This window comes from Ambystoma mexicanum, chromosome 3p (genome assembly GCF_040938575.1).
Source record: "Ambystoma mexicanum isolate Mex_15411 chromosome 3p, UKY_AmexF1_1, whole genome shotgun sequence".
NCBI classification, from domain to species: Eukaryota; Metazoa; Chordata; class Amphibia; order Caudata; family Ambystomatidae; genus Ambystoma; species Ambystoma mexicanum.
In genome coordinates this window covers 1,218,984,879-1,219,000,444 of record NC_090925.1, presented here as the reverse complement: position 1 = coordinate 1,219,000,444, position 15,566 = coordinate 1,218,984,879, and the positions used below count along the sequence as shown (strand labels likewise).

Genomic DNA, 15,566 nt, shown 5'->3' with positions numbered 1-15,566 from the left:
CAAAGTGGCAACCTGGAGTTCTGTTCACACCTTTACAAAAGACTATTGTCTAGATGCCCACTCTAGATCTGATTCCCAGGTGGGACAAGCAGTATGAAGACATCTTTTCTCTACTGGTCCTTCTCACAACCCACCTCCAACTCCGGGTACTGCTCGCTAGTCTATGCAGGGCATGTGATTCTAAGCAGATTAACAAACATCAGAAGACCATGCATTACTTACCGTAAAAGCATTTCTGATGGTTGTATCTGCTTAGATTCACATGCGCCCACCCTTCCTCCCCGCTCGGATGGAAGGAACATAGACTTTCTTCTATATCTCTCTTTTCTGTACTCACTCATGTCTAATAGGCTCCCTCAGGGCAGGACAAATACAAACAGAGGGACCTCGACGCGTGAGGGATTGTGGGTACACTGCACGTCACTATAGGGATAGTGTTACAGACACTCCTTGTCGACGTCCCCTTTTCGACTACTAAAAACAAAATGCAATACTCTGCAGTGGCCACTGGTTGTCGGACTATGCACAGCATGTGAATCTAAGCAGATACAACCATCACAAATGCTTTTATGGTAAGTAATGCATTGTCATTTCAAAACATTAGTTCCCCCAAGAAATCCAGAGAAAAAAAGAGGACTTCAAAGGGATTCGTTTTGGATTCACAAGCTACAGTCGATCTTCCCCAGTGGGTAGAATCAACAATGGTCACTTAGTTCCTTCCTATAAGACAAGACTTTCATTTATATTGAAAATACCAAGGAAATGTGCTGGAGGATTCTTGAGGTGTAATTTATGCATACTTAATTCACTGAGATTGGCTCATCTCACAAATGTTGCCTTCAACCACTGTTTTAATAATTCAGCATTAACATCCTTGACATCTAGAAGGGTTATAAAAACCAACATTGAGCCCTAATGGCATAACATTGCAGTACATGTGTCCTAACTATGCACTCAGTATGTGTATTTTCTGTGAATTAAATATCATAGGATTTGAAATAGGTCGGGATCAAGAGTTTCCACATAATTAAATGTTAGTGGACAGTCTTTATATCGGATTGAGCTCCATACAAATTCAGGAACAATCGAATCACTTGGATGTAAGCAGTAACAGAGCTGTCACATACATATACACTTTGTGTTTGCTATGCTATACAAATGTGTCTTCCTTTTATATTGTTCCTAAAAATGAGAGAGGATGCACAGAGGATATTGTTTGTTTTAAATAAGATCTATTCACATTTTTGATTCAAACAAAAGCAGAGGGAGTTGGAATGGGAAAATTCCAGGTGCTGTTTTGGATTGGCACAAGGAAAAATACAAATTGATGTACACAATTGGTCTACAGCATGAGTATTACAGGGAGGACACAACCAGGGAGTAAAGGGGCATCATCGTACATGATCGCAATATTACAGTATACAAACATACTGACAATATGATTTAAAATGGCCGTTGGGGAACATACACTTTGGATGAATGCCATTCTAAAAAAGTCCCTCTTGTTTACATTCCTACTGAACGGAGTGCATACACAGCGTGACATTTGTGTTACAGGAAAGTCTCAAAGGCAAGAGAAAAGGCATTCGTAACAAGAGCAACATGAAAATACGTTTGTAAGGTGAGGAATGTTGACATTGGGCAGACTGTAAGTTTAGTTAACGTGTAGTTCTGGTATAGATGAAATGACTGATGGTGGAGGTGGTTGAAGTCTTTCAGGAACAGCTGGGAGAAATGTACCGACCAGGGTTATGTTTTAAAAAAAAGCGTGGCTGTGTGCTATAGAGATCAGCTTTCAATTGTAGAAAGAACACTCTGAGAAAAGGATCAGTTATTTGTATGTTATTGGATCTAAAATTGTGAAACTCGGGCTTACCAGTCTTTTTCAAAACGTGTTGATACCAAAATCACTAATTGTGTTTGTGAGAATGAACGTCTTCAACATCACTACTAGTGGGTAATATGAATTATTGGATTAACTAAGAATGTACACGTGGTGTCCTTGCTATGCTCCCTCCTCCAGGTCTACGTAATGTTTTGGGAGTCTATCAAAGATGAGGAATCCGTAAGAGGAAGTAATCCATTAGAACAACAAATTACTTCCCTCTCTGTAATGTTCTTTCTGATTGATGTTAATTATTACTATTGTGTACTTGACTTGTTAAATTCTCGCTACCAATGTTTTGCTCTGACCTGTACAGTGCTAGGTTGCGCCTGAGCTAGATTTGTGCTATAAAAATATCTATTCATAATGTACATGAATTGCCTATTAGATTCGGCCTATTGATTTCTTAATGAACATTCTGTTCACCTGAAACTCTGCTAAAGCATCTTTGGTGGTACGGACCCGCCCTTTGAGATTTTTCTTACATCTTTTGTGGGTTCAGGAAGTTTGAGGCCAAATACTCACGTTTTTGCTCTTATATGTGATATATTTTAATGTGTTTTTAAAGTTGCCTTTCACTTACTCAGTATTATGTCTGCTGACCCAACTATTTTACTCTGTAGAGTGATGTCTTGGTGTGTGAAGCGAAAATGTATCTTCTTTTCTGGTGACCTCTGGCTGTGATTTAAACACTATGCCGTCCTCTAGAACCATTAGTGCCTGTGATGTGTGCATTAGTATTTTCTTAAGTAGATAGACATTCGCATCCAGAGAAGGGCGCTCAGCCAATCGGGCGTCTGGAAACTGATGAGGACATTGTGTACCACCTGTGTTTTTCCAGCCATCATAGGCCCTTCCCAGGGTCACTGCCATTTTTTTCTGACCCCTCTGCGAACCCTCTACGCAAGTTCCGCTCACCGCCACCACACCCTCCTCCATCAAGTCATCGCCTCTCGCCCTACTCCACTTAACTTTTTACGCTCCCAGCACCGATGGTACATCCTGGCCCGCGACCATAGAAACGGGTCAAAGGCTTTTTTCTGTTTATCCTTTGCAGCAGCCATATCCAGTAAAAACAATAGAATAAAACTATTAGACAAACGCCAGGGTGCGAAAAGCAATAGCCCCTACTTAGGTGGCTGTGAAGTGCCATGTAACTCACCTGAGCCCTTGCCAGTACTGGCCATGTATGCCCCCGAGCAGGCGTGATTGCGACATTTTTCCACATTTAGTGTTGGCACTGGATCCCTTCTCTTCCCACACCTTTTATTTATATGTGCAGGGCCTACCTCTAGAAGTGGGACCTACACTAAAAATATATGTTGTGTCTTTGACATTTACTGTTTTTACTAGCTATTTTTATACTCTATTTTGATGCTAAAGTACTTAACTAAAAGAGTTAACATAATAAATGTGCATATTTTTCAGTATACCAATATGGTGTATTTTAGGTCTGTGTGAACCTTTTGTGCCTGACTGCTTTATCATGCTACCACTTTTTGAGAGGTTTGGCTTCCCTTTTGGGCTAGATTTTTTGCTCAACCTTAAGGTGAACGGTTGTAAATCCCTCACCAGAGCCTTGTGCGAAACAGCCTTAACAGTTCTAAACTAGTCTCTAGCTTTGAATGCCAACCAATTTCAAATGTATGTCTTGCATGAGGTTTGAAGTCCTGGTACAGAAGTGCCATCTCAATGCAGCTCTGGTTTGCATAGCCCAGCCCACACAATCCAGGCAGTCCAGTTGCTAGTATATTTTTGCCGTGCTCTTTTCCCATTCTGAACCCTTTGTTTAAAGGAACCCTGTATCACTTGCAGAAGGCGATTTCCAGCTACATCTACTGCTTCCCAGTATGAATGGGAATAGTTTGCCATGTTACATGGTGCATTGAGTCCTAAATGCTAGAATGCCAGAGATGCAGAAGCTGCAGCTCCATGCATCCATCTTTTTTGATTTTCCGTCAGGGGTGCTCTGGGAAAGGCAGTTTCCATTGCATATGCTGTTGCCTTCCGAATAATCAGGCTTCAAGGGTGAAGGGTGTGGTGTAAGGAACAGTGGGTCTCTAGTCGCTGCTCTGTGTTGTTGAGCCGGGTCCTTATCCACAGCCAGGTTTGAGGACTCCTGCTAGTATAGGTTTATTTTTTAGTGTCCCACTGGAGTGCAGAAGGGGGCAGTCTATGCAATTTAGGGTAGAGAATGTATGTGTGCTGCAAATAGGGTCTTTTGAAGCTTCTACAAGTCCCAGAGTGTCTACCACTCTTGCAACCCCAACCATAAAATAGCCAAGGGTTTGGTACAAAGCTGAAACTGAGTATCTCCCAATATCAGAATCTGGAGATGTATCAAGCCCAGTAGCTTCTTGCAGAGCCTTCTGTAACTCTGGAAGGGAACTTTCTGATGCAATCCCGATTTTTGAAAGTGATGTTAAAGGCTCAAGCTTACATGGGGGTCGCTTCCACTTTGTCAAAGATATATTGGAATCCCCTAAACTGAGTTGCCCTATCATGACTACGCTGCCCAGATCCCTGAAGTGTGGCTCGACGGAAGCTGCAGTTTCAGCAACAAGTCTGTAGATGTATACTTCAGCTGTGCCAAGGACACACCAGCGTTACAGATGCCATCTCAGAAAAGGCTGGTATCTATAAGATGATGAAGAGGGAAGATGCAGGTCCAGGGCCGAAGGTGTAGCTTTCCCAACCCCTCACTGGGGCCCGAGATGTTTGGCTTGTGGGAGCAGTGTGTGCCAGAGCAGTCCTTCTGGGAGCAGCAAGGAAAGACCTTTTTTCACAGTCTCTTTGGCCTCTTTGAATACTTTTAACATGCCTTCATGAAAGGCTTGGTCTTTTACTGGGATCCACAACGTGTGATGCAGTCACCAGACTCTGATATCTCTGACACTTTAGAGAAGAGGAGTGGGTGTACGGAGGAGGGTTCACTCCTAGAATTGCTGTTCCTCCATGACTTTTTTTGCTCTTCGGAACATGACCAGTGCTGCACTCAAGGCATCTCTGGTTGATTCTGGAGTCCCTTTTCTGCATCCCTTGAAGATTTCTTTGGTGTCAGCACTTTAGAGGAGGCCATGAAATGCTCTGCCACAAGCTCCCTCACCTTTCGGTCTGACAAAATCTGTATCCTCAATGTCATGGTATTTTCCCAGACAAAATGAGACATAGTAAGAATATCCATTACAAACATGGAGCAGTGACCGTTCTGGAGGAGAGGAAGAAGAAAAAATTCTAAAAAGTCTAGTGGCTGCCACAAATAATTAAGGACCGGCAGGTCATAGTCGACTTCTACCATCAGAGCCTCCACCAGACTTTAGACCAGCATGTTCCCCTGCACCCCCACACCCTAACTGAAAATTCTCAAACCACACAAGCCGGCCAACATCTGGTTCACAGATCCTGTCACCCTCCGCAGACATAAGAGAGCCCTAGAACCCCTATGGAGGAAACATCCTACTTCCACCAATTGCGATAACACTCCAATGCCATCATAACTTATAAAAATGCCATAATTGCATCTAAAGCCACCACTTATAATTCCAGAATCACCACTGCTAGCTCCAATGCCAAAGAACTCTTCTCCGTTCTTAAAGAGCTAGAGAACCCAGTCCCTTCTTGCACCTAGACCCGGTCTGATAAAGCCTGGTGCTCCACCATCCAAACCACCTTTGCTAACAAAATGGACACACTTTGAGACAAAATCGCAGCAAAAAAAACAACTTGCAGCGAAACCCCGTCTCTCAAAGCACTGGTGCGCCCAGCGTAAACACCCCCTGCCCTAACCCTTCAGCTTCTCCCAAGTATCCCAAGCCAGTGTACTCAAAGCTATCCTCGCACTCAAACCATCCAACTGCGAGGGAGGTATCTGCCCTGCTCATATCGTCAAGCTCTTCGTCCCCACACTGACCCTACAATCACCAAATTCATCAACGCCTCCTTTCTGACCAACTCGGTCCCTACCAGCCTCAAAGCTGCTTGTATTACCCCTCTCCTTAATAAACCTTCACTCGACCCTCCCTCCCCACCAACTACCGCCCCATCGCCTCCATCCCCTTCCTCCTCAAAATCTTGGATCGTATGGTCTACTCCCAAATCCAATTCTTCCTTGAAAACAACCACCTACTAGGGGTAAAACAATCTGGCTTTCACCCTAAACATAGCAATGAAACAGCCGTGCTAGACCTCAAAATCCAATTAGACAACATCAGTGATTCAGGTAATCTGGTTATTCTCCTCCTCGACCTCTCTGCAGCTTTCGATCTGGTGGACCATGATGCACTCTGCCATCTAACTTCCACTTTTCAACTGAAGCTACCACTTGGGTTAAATCTTTCCTAAGTGATCGCACCTCCTAGAGTTTTCATTGGGTCCCCCAATGCTCCTGCCTGTCACCAATCCTCTACAGCAAGCCTTTATTTGACCTTCTTGACTCACTCAGTATTATCTACACCAACTTTGCTGATGATGCCCTGACCCTCATCCCTATTACAGGAAGCTAATCTGCCGTTACTAGCACTATAAACCAGGTCTGCAGCATCACCCAAAACTGGGTGGCTATAACCTATGCCTGAGCGATGAAAAAACAGAGCTGCTTGTTGTGGGCTCCCCCCTGCGGCTCAAAATCCTAGACGCTACATTTGCCTCCTTTACCATTGATGGCGCCAACATGCCAGTCTTTTAAACATGTCAATCTACCTCGATGCCTAACTTTACTTGACCAAACATATCAACACCCTATCCTCATCCATGGCCTACACCGCTAAACTAACCTCTTTGAGTAGGCAATTCCTCACTCAGGACAATTGCCTGATGCTCGCAAGTGGCATCATCAACAGTAAACTGGACAACTGTAATACACTTCTTATGGGTACCTCTGCAAAAACCTCGCCAAACTCCAACTTCTTCAAAGCAAAGCCCTCGGGGCAGCCGTGGGCGTTCGACGTTCAGACCACATCTCAGCAACGAGGAGAGACAACCAATGGCTCCCCGTCAAAGCTCTCATTGAATTCAAAACTCTCTACATTGCACACTGATGTGTCTACAAAGAGGCTCCTCTTTGTCTTCACAATAGCATCGCTCTGAAACCCCATTTGTGCCAGCTACGATCGTCCACCAGCTTTACCCTATTCTTCCCGAGATTCAAAAGCAAAAGAGCATGAGACGTGAGCATCTCTCACAGCGCCTTCCCTCTGTAACGCCCTTCAACCAAACACCAGAAATTAGGGTTGCTACCTAACTTTCAGAACACTTGTGAAACCATTGTTTAAAAAATATGACTGTCCATCTGGATCTGTTTACTACATCCTCGTGTCTTCTGTAGAAACGCTGTGATACCTTCGGGGTCTGGGTGTTACACAAATGCAATAAATAAAGGGTGCCAGTGATACTCAATATATTGGCATGGCACCGATTTCAGAGTGCGTGCCTGAACCCAAGTCCTAAGTCGCCAAGGTACCTCCTCGTTCCTCATAGGAGCATAGCAAAATTGTCCATTATGCAGTCTGGCCCCTGTCATATTACTAAATGAGCTACCTGCAGCAAGATGGTATCCAGCAGAACAAATGTTAATGAATGTATCCAACAGAACAAATGTTGACATTAAGTAACTTGTCTTGCTAAGAATGAGTTTCCGATGAAGATAGTATTGAAAACAAGTAACTTTTATGTGATATTTCGATTGGCTTCTCTACTTCAGTTTCCTTCCCGCCCCCCATTTTGCTGCTTTTCACCTCAGTCACCCAAAACCCTGCTGTGTGAATTCATATTTGTGACAAAATGTCAATTTGAGATTTTCTGAGCATTGATATTTGTAATATGTTTGCATGTTAAAAGTTGGGCATGCTCAGAAAATACATAGAACATTTTTACATTTGCTTGTGCTTGGTATTGAATTGTCTGTTTTGAGTATTAGAAAGTGAACTATTAAGAGAGAATGTATTAATACATGTGTTGACTTGCATTCCTGTGATTCTTCTTGGTGAAATACATTTTGTCCTCTTGCAGAGGTGGTACTGAGTCAACAAGGTATGCTGTTCAACTCATCAATGCCCTGATTCAAGACCCTGCTAAAGAACTTGAAGATTTAATTCCCAAAAATCACATACGAGTACCAACTGTCAACACAAAATGTGTCTCAGCTAATCCAAATTCGTCATCTGGAGCCAATGTTACAGCACCATTTAATAAAATATCGTATGCGTTGGGAACACCTACAACGACATCTTCACAATCAGCGGCATTGTCAACGTTTCAGCCTGCCAGACTTACCAAAAATACTCCTCAAAGTGTGAGATCTCCTTTTCCAGTTTCTCTTCCCTTAGCTTATTCCCATCCGCATTTTGCCTTGTTGGCTGCACAAACTATGCAACAAATTAGACACCCTCGTTTACCTATGGCACAGTTTGGAAGTAACTTTACTCCCACTTCCAGCACTTGGGGTCCATTTCCAGTGAGACCAGTTAGCCCTGGGAGTACAAATAGCTCTCCAAAGCATAACAGTACAGTTCGTCCAGTAATGCAAAGTGCTAGCCTTATTCAGCCTGACTGTTCTGGTTCGCCTTCGCCTGTGTCTTCTGTCCCTGTACCTAGTCAGACTTTGTGTTTGACACACAGTCCTTCCTCCTCAGTTAGAAAGCAACTGTTTGCCTGCGTACCGAAAACGAGCACAATTGCCCCAGTGACAACCTCAATGAGCATCACTAACACCACGTTGCCTTTAAGTTCCTCTGTATCCAGAAATTGCGGGCAAGCAATTTTTGCCTCTAGCCCAATAAATAATCAGCAGGCTTCTCAAAATCAGTCCTTTTCGTTACCAAAGGAGGTGCTAATCCCAGATCCACATACCGGACACCTGTGTGTGCAGTCCTCTGTACCCACAAGTTTTAATATCTCCTCTAGCAATCATGCAAGAGCAGAGTCTCGCTCAGCTACTAGCACCCCCCCACCTAATAATATCCAGGAAGAAAGTCCATCATTATCGATGCAGTTTGTAGCCAATTCGGAATCCGCTTCATCCAATATAACTGCAAGTTCGCCGATTGTCGTACCTTCAGGTACAGAAAATAGAGACCATTGTAACTTACCTCCACTTTCTGCTCCAGCACAGCATGTTTCTCACCGAATTCAGCCTAGAAGTTCTTTCTGTTCAATGGTACCAAATGCTGCCCTGCCTCAAGATCATCCATCAGTTTTTGTGACGCATCCTGGTTGTTTAACGCCTCAAGATTCACTGAAACAAATCCCACCCACAGCAGTACCTCTTTCATCACTTATGAACATTATGAATGGGTCTCAACTTCATATGAACCCAACAAATAAGCCTTTAGCATCCACGTATGGTCCAGCCGCTCTTTTCAACCATTTTAGCAGTCTGTTTGAAAATCAGGTGCCTGTTAGCCAAAATTGGGGAGCTTGTCCACTTTCCTCACGGACAGGGGCCGATCAGACATTCAGTGTGCAATCACCTTATCTGAATAATTCAGTTCTAGGACATTTGGAAAATGTCCATTATTCTGATGGGTCAAAGGCTCCTGGATTTAGGCAACCATCCCAAAGACTTTCCTCCAATCCCTTGGGTAAGTTATTAAAAAGAAGCAATTGCAAACCAAACATTGAAAATTATTGTATACGTGGGTTTTGTCTAAAATGTATCTGAACAAATACCAGTGTATAGTGGTTTAAAGAAAGAATTTCGTACTTTACATGAGTTATAGAATATTCTGTGTTGTATGTGCATATAGTTTGCATTCTTTGTTTTAAACGTTTTTCAAAAATGTAAAATTGTGTAATGTCCATTTCCTGTTTCCTAATGTTCAATAATTTTGCTGAAGACTTCTACTTTTTTCTCATCTAATCATTGTCCCAGAGCACATGAATGAATTTCAAACATTTAATTATGTCAGATAGCCCATTCTAGTGGAAGTTCTGACCTATCTTTATTTTATGGAGTATTCATAATAAGCCAAATTACAATATATTTTGTTTCAAAGTGCGAGAAATTCCAAACAGTGAGCACGTGAAAACAATCAAAGTATATAGTTAGATTCCTATTTGAACTGCATGATTAAAAACTTGGTAGCAAACCAAGACAAAGTAAGTGGTTCCAATGACCACATGGGGTTGGGGGCAGAGAAAAATGTGCTACTCTGTGAGGGGTGAGTCAAGAAGGTGAAGTATCTGGCAAGTCCAGTCCAAAAATATTTGTATGCTCCTTATTCATATGTCCCATCCCCTTTCCTCTATATTTATGGGTGTCCATCCCATTGGGACAGCGCTATCACATTTCCATTGCAGAAATTCTCCATATAAAAATTTTAGGGAGGAGACTGCACTTGAGAAAATGTGATCATTGCACGCTCTGATTCCGGCCACCGTCAGTCCCTTTTTCCATGTGGACTGGGCCGGTAGCACAGTAGTGCTCTGAGGCGCTTTTTTGTTTTTTCTCCTTTTTTACTTATTTACTTATTTCTTTCCGCGGCTCCTGTCTTTTCCTTTTTGTCTGGGAAGAAGGTGTGTTTTTCATTGTGGGTCACGCTTTTGGCATTTCTCATCTCAAGACCCACACTCCCTTTGCTTAAAGTGCTTGGCTTTCGATCATCGCTGGAATGCTTGACTGCCTGCAACTCTTTATTCTGACTCTCAAGAAGATTGAACTGCTAGGAAGAAATCATTGGAGCAGTTCTTTTCAGAGCAACGCAGACACTTGGTGGCATCCCGAGGAGACGGGTCAGTGAGCCCATTTATTCCAGGCCACTCCAATGCAGCAACTCCTTCCTGGGAAAAGTCCGATATAGGGGGGACCTTTCTGTAACTTCTGTGGCTCTAAGCTGTTTCACCAGGGGCAACCCAGAGGCCATCAAAGCTCTAATCGGCGCACCCACATGGTCTTGCACCAGTGCATGCATGAAGGGCCAATCCGGGTATTTCACCAACCACAGGCGCATCAGGGCCCCTTTCAGGGGCTTCCACGTGGGTCATTCACACAGAGGGCTCACAGCCTTACAACATAGCTTGTTACGAGGTCCCAACCTCTTCCACTAGGCCTTGGACCGAGGACTCATCCAAGCCTTAACAGAGGGGCATGGGCAAGCAAATGCAGGCCACAAAGTGCCTCATACAGCACTTCAGAAAAAGCTGCAGTGCACCAGGAGATGAGGTTTGGAGCCATTTTAACATCAGATTCTGTATCGGCCATATCGTCCCTGCAAGATACGAATGATTCTGAGGACTACAGTCATGAAAACAAAATGGCTAGAAACACTCTGGACCACAAAGAGCCCCCCACCACACTGTAATTTGGTGATCTTTTACCCCACGTGGGAAATGGCCTCAAATGACAGCTGAAGTCTTATCTATTCAGTGCCCAACAACTTTAAGCTCACTGTTTTTCTCAAATCCTTGGACAAGTCATGCAGGACAGATGCCCTGGTACCCTACCCAGGCTTCTTCCTGGATTCCAACCTCTACAACTTTTTGGACCCAAGCCTCAGCTAATTCAAAATTGTAGGTTGTATGCAAAGACCACTCACTCATACCTCGCATCTCCTTTCCTCCATCTTTGTCGGTGTCCCCCCGACATGGGGACGGTACCAGAAACTTTTTCAGCGAAAAATTGAGCTACCTCGGGCATGGGTATACGCCCTGCGGAGGCCCCACATGCCGGCACCTCACCTCAGTCCTTTTTTCTGCACGGACAGTGTCGGCCTGGCAGCTAGCACCGAGATTTTTGTAGCTTTCCGCTTGCCCCCTGTTGTTTTTTCAATCCTATTTAGCTTCCCTTTGGTGCCTCGCCTCCCCAGCGCATGTCGGCCATAGGAGGATTCACGAGACGTGCCTCATGCGACCGATCTTTCCCAGCCTTGGACCCCCATGCACTCTGTCTTAAGTGTTTTGAAGCCTGACCACCGCTGGGACTCATGTTTGGCTTGCAGCGCTCTCTGTCAAAGGGGCATTGAAGAATCTGTTGTTGTGGTGGAGGGAGATCTTCCACACTTCTCCTCCTCCCCACCTTAAGGACTTTGTCTCCAGGACCTCTCGTCCAGACAAGGTAGGCCTTCTGTTCTGCATGGCTCCACGGCGCGTCGACTCCTTGCCCGGAGTTCCCATGGATCGGAATTCCTTGAATTCAGGTTCTGGTAAGCCAGAGGCCTCTAAGGGTACCGGCTCTCAAGCCGAGGGGCCCTGGGGCTCTTTCTGGCACTCTGGGGATTGACCAGATGCCGTACTGGCTACCGGTTCCCAAGCTGAGGGGTTCAAGAGCCTTACCAGGCTGTCCTCTGAAGAGCGATCCAGTTCGTCCTCTTATTCTACCCCAGGGGTTAAGGCATCATCGAGTGTCACCTACAAGAGTCTATCCTCGGCACGATCCACCACGTCCACTGGCACAGTTGCTGAGTGCGTCCATCCTACCGGAGCTCACTCAGATGTCGTGCGTCAGAGCGTTAAGGCCATCAGCCATCTGGCTGAAGGTTCAGCACCTACCAGAGGGTTCTCTGAGGTAGATGCCTCTGCTTCGGGTGCAAGACCCAAACTATATCCTCCCATGTCTGAGACCTCTCTTGGCTCAGGGCCTCCACACTGTCCGGCCCAGTGCGTGGCACAAGACTCCGAAATGGCAGAGAGGCACGTGTTGGTGCCTGCTAAGCTGGTCGCAATCTTGGATCCAGCTCGGGGCCCACCAGTGCCTTCGTCCATCGAATGGGTTTTGCAAGATGATCCCAGCCCCCTTTCCTCTGGTAGTGGCAGCAGATCCTGTGGTGCACGCTTCTGGTCTCCTCAGGGATACATCTACCCATCGCAGCCTTCCGGATACACGCACCAGGCGCCTCATCGCTTTGAACAGGAACAGAGGCCCAGTGCCTCGGAGGGCCGGGCCCCTACGCACCCATCGGCTTGCGAGGACCGCTTCTTCCAGCGCTTCCTTTTCTCCAGCAAAGGGCCTGGCATGGATTCACATGCTCATGGATATTCCCCGTCATCATGCTGGGAATCCTCGGTTAAAGAAAAAAGTTTCACTTTAAAACTATTTCTCCTCTAAACTGATCACTCTGCTCTGGGTCATACTGCCCCCATCGAATGACAGTCCTCTCCCTAAACTCCAGCCCTGGTGGCCTTCTTCAGATTTTTACTGCATACTTCAGTGTTGAGTCCTCTTAATGCTCTTAGAGATGATTTTCCTAATATTTTGAGTTTTTGGTAAAATGTGAAAATTTTGGCCGATTTTTGGATTTATCATTAGACCGGAGGTGAACTACCAGCAGCGGGGATTTGCTGTCGGTGCAGATCATACTACATCGAGGATCTTTCATCGATCAGAGAAGGCCCGCGCTTGGGCCTACTTTGAGCCTGATCACCATGACCGAGTAGAAGAGATGCCTCTTCAAACTCGGAGCGCAATGTGGACTAAGGAACTTTTTTGTGGAGGATCAACACCACAAATATCTTTACTGCCTGCATCCAGACCATGATGAGGAGTGATGTGATGTCTGCTGTGGTTTTTTGAAAAAGACCAAGAGGTATCGCTACAGCAGGCTGGCAGTTTGGGTAATATCGGGTAAGGCCTCCGGCCATAGTCCTGCTTCCCCCCAGGACCGGCCGGTCCCACGATCGAACTCCCTCAGAGAAGAGGTCGAGGTCCTTTGAGTTTGCGCCGCCCACGGGGTTCCAAAAGAATGCAAGGCTGCATGCCACTGATCCCACTGGGTTCGCCGCTGTTTCGTGTCCCTGCTCAGGAAGGACAAGATCGCCATCGCCAACCACATCCATGGTGAGCCTATCAGTGAGGGGCACCCCCTCTAAGAGAAAGTCCTCAACTCCTTCGAAACTCGGCTTGACATCGGCAGACAAAGCGACAGAGCAATCCAAAGTGGGCCCTTCACTGCCTCCATTGGAGACTCCATCAACATCGGTGTCTCAACCAGCCAAGACTATCTAATCGTCCACATAGTCATCAACGACCACATCGACTGCTGTTACCACCTCATCGACGACCACTACTTCTTCAAAAGGGGGGGCAGACCACAAGGGTGGTGCCGACAGTCGCAGCAACTGCTGCTTCTCAGGTGTCCCTACCAGCACGGTGTGAGGTAACTGCTGCGGCTTCGGCGACGACCCCTGGAAGGGGGACAGCAACCGCTCCCCCCCACCCCCAGAAGTCTCAGGAGAGGGGAAGGAGTAAGGCTCCTACGACCCCCTAGGAGGGTGGGGGGGGTAAAAAACAAGGAGCTGTTTATTTGTACTGGCTCCGATGAAGGTGACGACCTAGCCGTGGGCTACTATTAGGACAACAAAGCGGGCCAGGGACCCTTATTGGATGGTGGGTCACTGTGGGGTGAAACCTATAGTCTACCTCTCCAGAAGAGGCGTACCAACTCAGCCTCCCCCTCTCATTCCTCCTACACTTAATCTCGGGGACATTTCATTGGATATTCTGATCACGCAGCACAGTCTGGCATCAGAAATTCAGCAGAGACTGCCACACACACCGGGCCCTGCTCAGTCTGATAGTCCTCCAAGACTGCTTTCCCGAAGGCCTTCAAGGAGCAAATGCCTGTGTCTCAGTCACGGCCAGGAAACGCCCTACAAACATGTCATCCTCGTCCATGGTACCCCTGGACCCAGAGGGGAAGAAGCTGGACATTATGGGAAAGTGGATGATCTATAAGACTGCCAGCACCTGGCCATTTTGTCCCACTACGGCACGGACCTCTGGTATAGGCTGGTCCCTATTCTGGACTTCCTGACGACAAGAAGTCAGGAGCTCTTGAGCTGTTCGAGGGGGTGGGGGGGGAGTGGCCTCAGACCACACCATCACAGTGCTGGTGGACATTACGGACACCGGATTCCGTCAGATGGGAAACAGTGTCTCTTCGTCGACAAGGATGGCTGAAAGTTACCAACTTCAGGCTGGACGTTTCAGTCTTAAGGTTTTGGACATGCCATGCGAAAGGGTAAAACCTGTTTGGCAAGACGGTTGACAAGTCTCTTAAAATCATCAAGAGTGACACACAGACGGCACGTTTGCTGGGTACCCTGCTGCAACGTTGTTCGTCCTTTCGTTCCTCGGGGAAAACCAGTCAGGTCCTCAAAGGACTACACCACCCCTTAGCAGCCTTCCCGCTCCACGAATCAAGAGGCGTACAGAGGTCGCTCATAGCCATATGGAGGTGGAGGACAGAGTCAGTGCAACTCACAGTGCAGGGCACCGAAACAGGCCTGAACCAGCTATGAACCCCCATTTGTGCACCCCAGTGTGAGGCTGGCTGGCGAGGTTCGTCAGCGCGTGGAACACAATCACCACTGACCGATGGGTGCTGGATGCTCTCGGACAGGGGCACACCTCGGAGTTCCAATGAGGGTGTCCTCGTATTCCCCCTATGCCTTGACAAGAACAGCACATGGCGCAGCAGCTGCTGCAGGAGGTCCACGCCATGTTAAAAAAGCGGACGTTGGACCCTGTCACACAGCACCACCGGGGTTCGGGTGTACTCCAGATACTTTCTGGCCCAAAAGAAGATGGGTGGGTGGAGGCCGATCCTGGACCTGCCACCTCAAGAAGTACTTGAAGTCCCAGAAGTTCTGGATTATCATGTTGCAGAACGTGCTCTGCCAACTGGAGGAGGGCGACTTCCTGGCGTCTCTGGACCTGTAGGACGCCTACTTCCACGTCCCCATCCATTGG

At 46.5% G+C, this 15,566-nt stretch overlaps 1 protein-coding gene across 3 annotated transcripts in view; it reads left to right on the top strand.

Annotated features, from left to right (window-relative positions):
- The window catches only part of ANKHD1 (ankyrin repeat and KH domain containing 1), a 1,723,611-nt gene that overhangs the window by 1,489,880 nt on the left and 218,165 nt on the right, over positions 1–15,566 (top strand). For all 3 annotated transcript variants that reach the window (XM_069652665.1, XM_069652666.1, XM_069652664.1), the window contains exon 29: positions 7,892–9,462. In XM_069652665.1, coding sequence (XP_069508766.1) covers positions 7,892–9,462 — 1,571 coding nt within the window. The remainder of the gene's footprint in view (positions 1–7,891; positions 9,463–15,566) is intronic.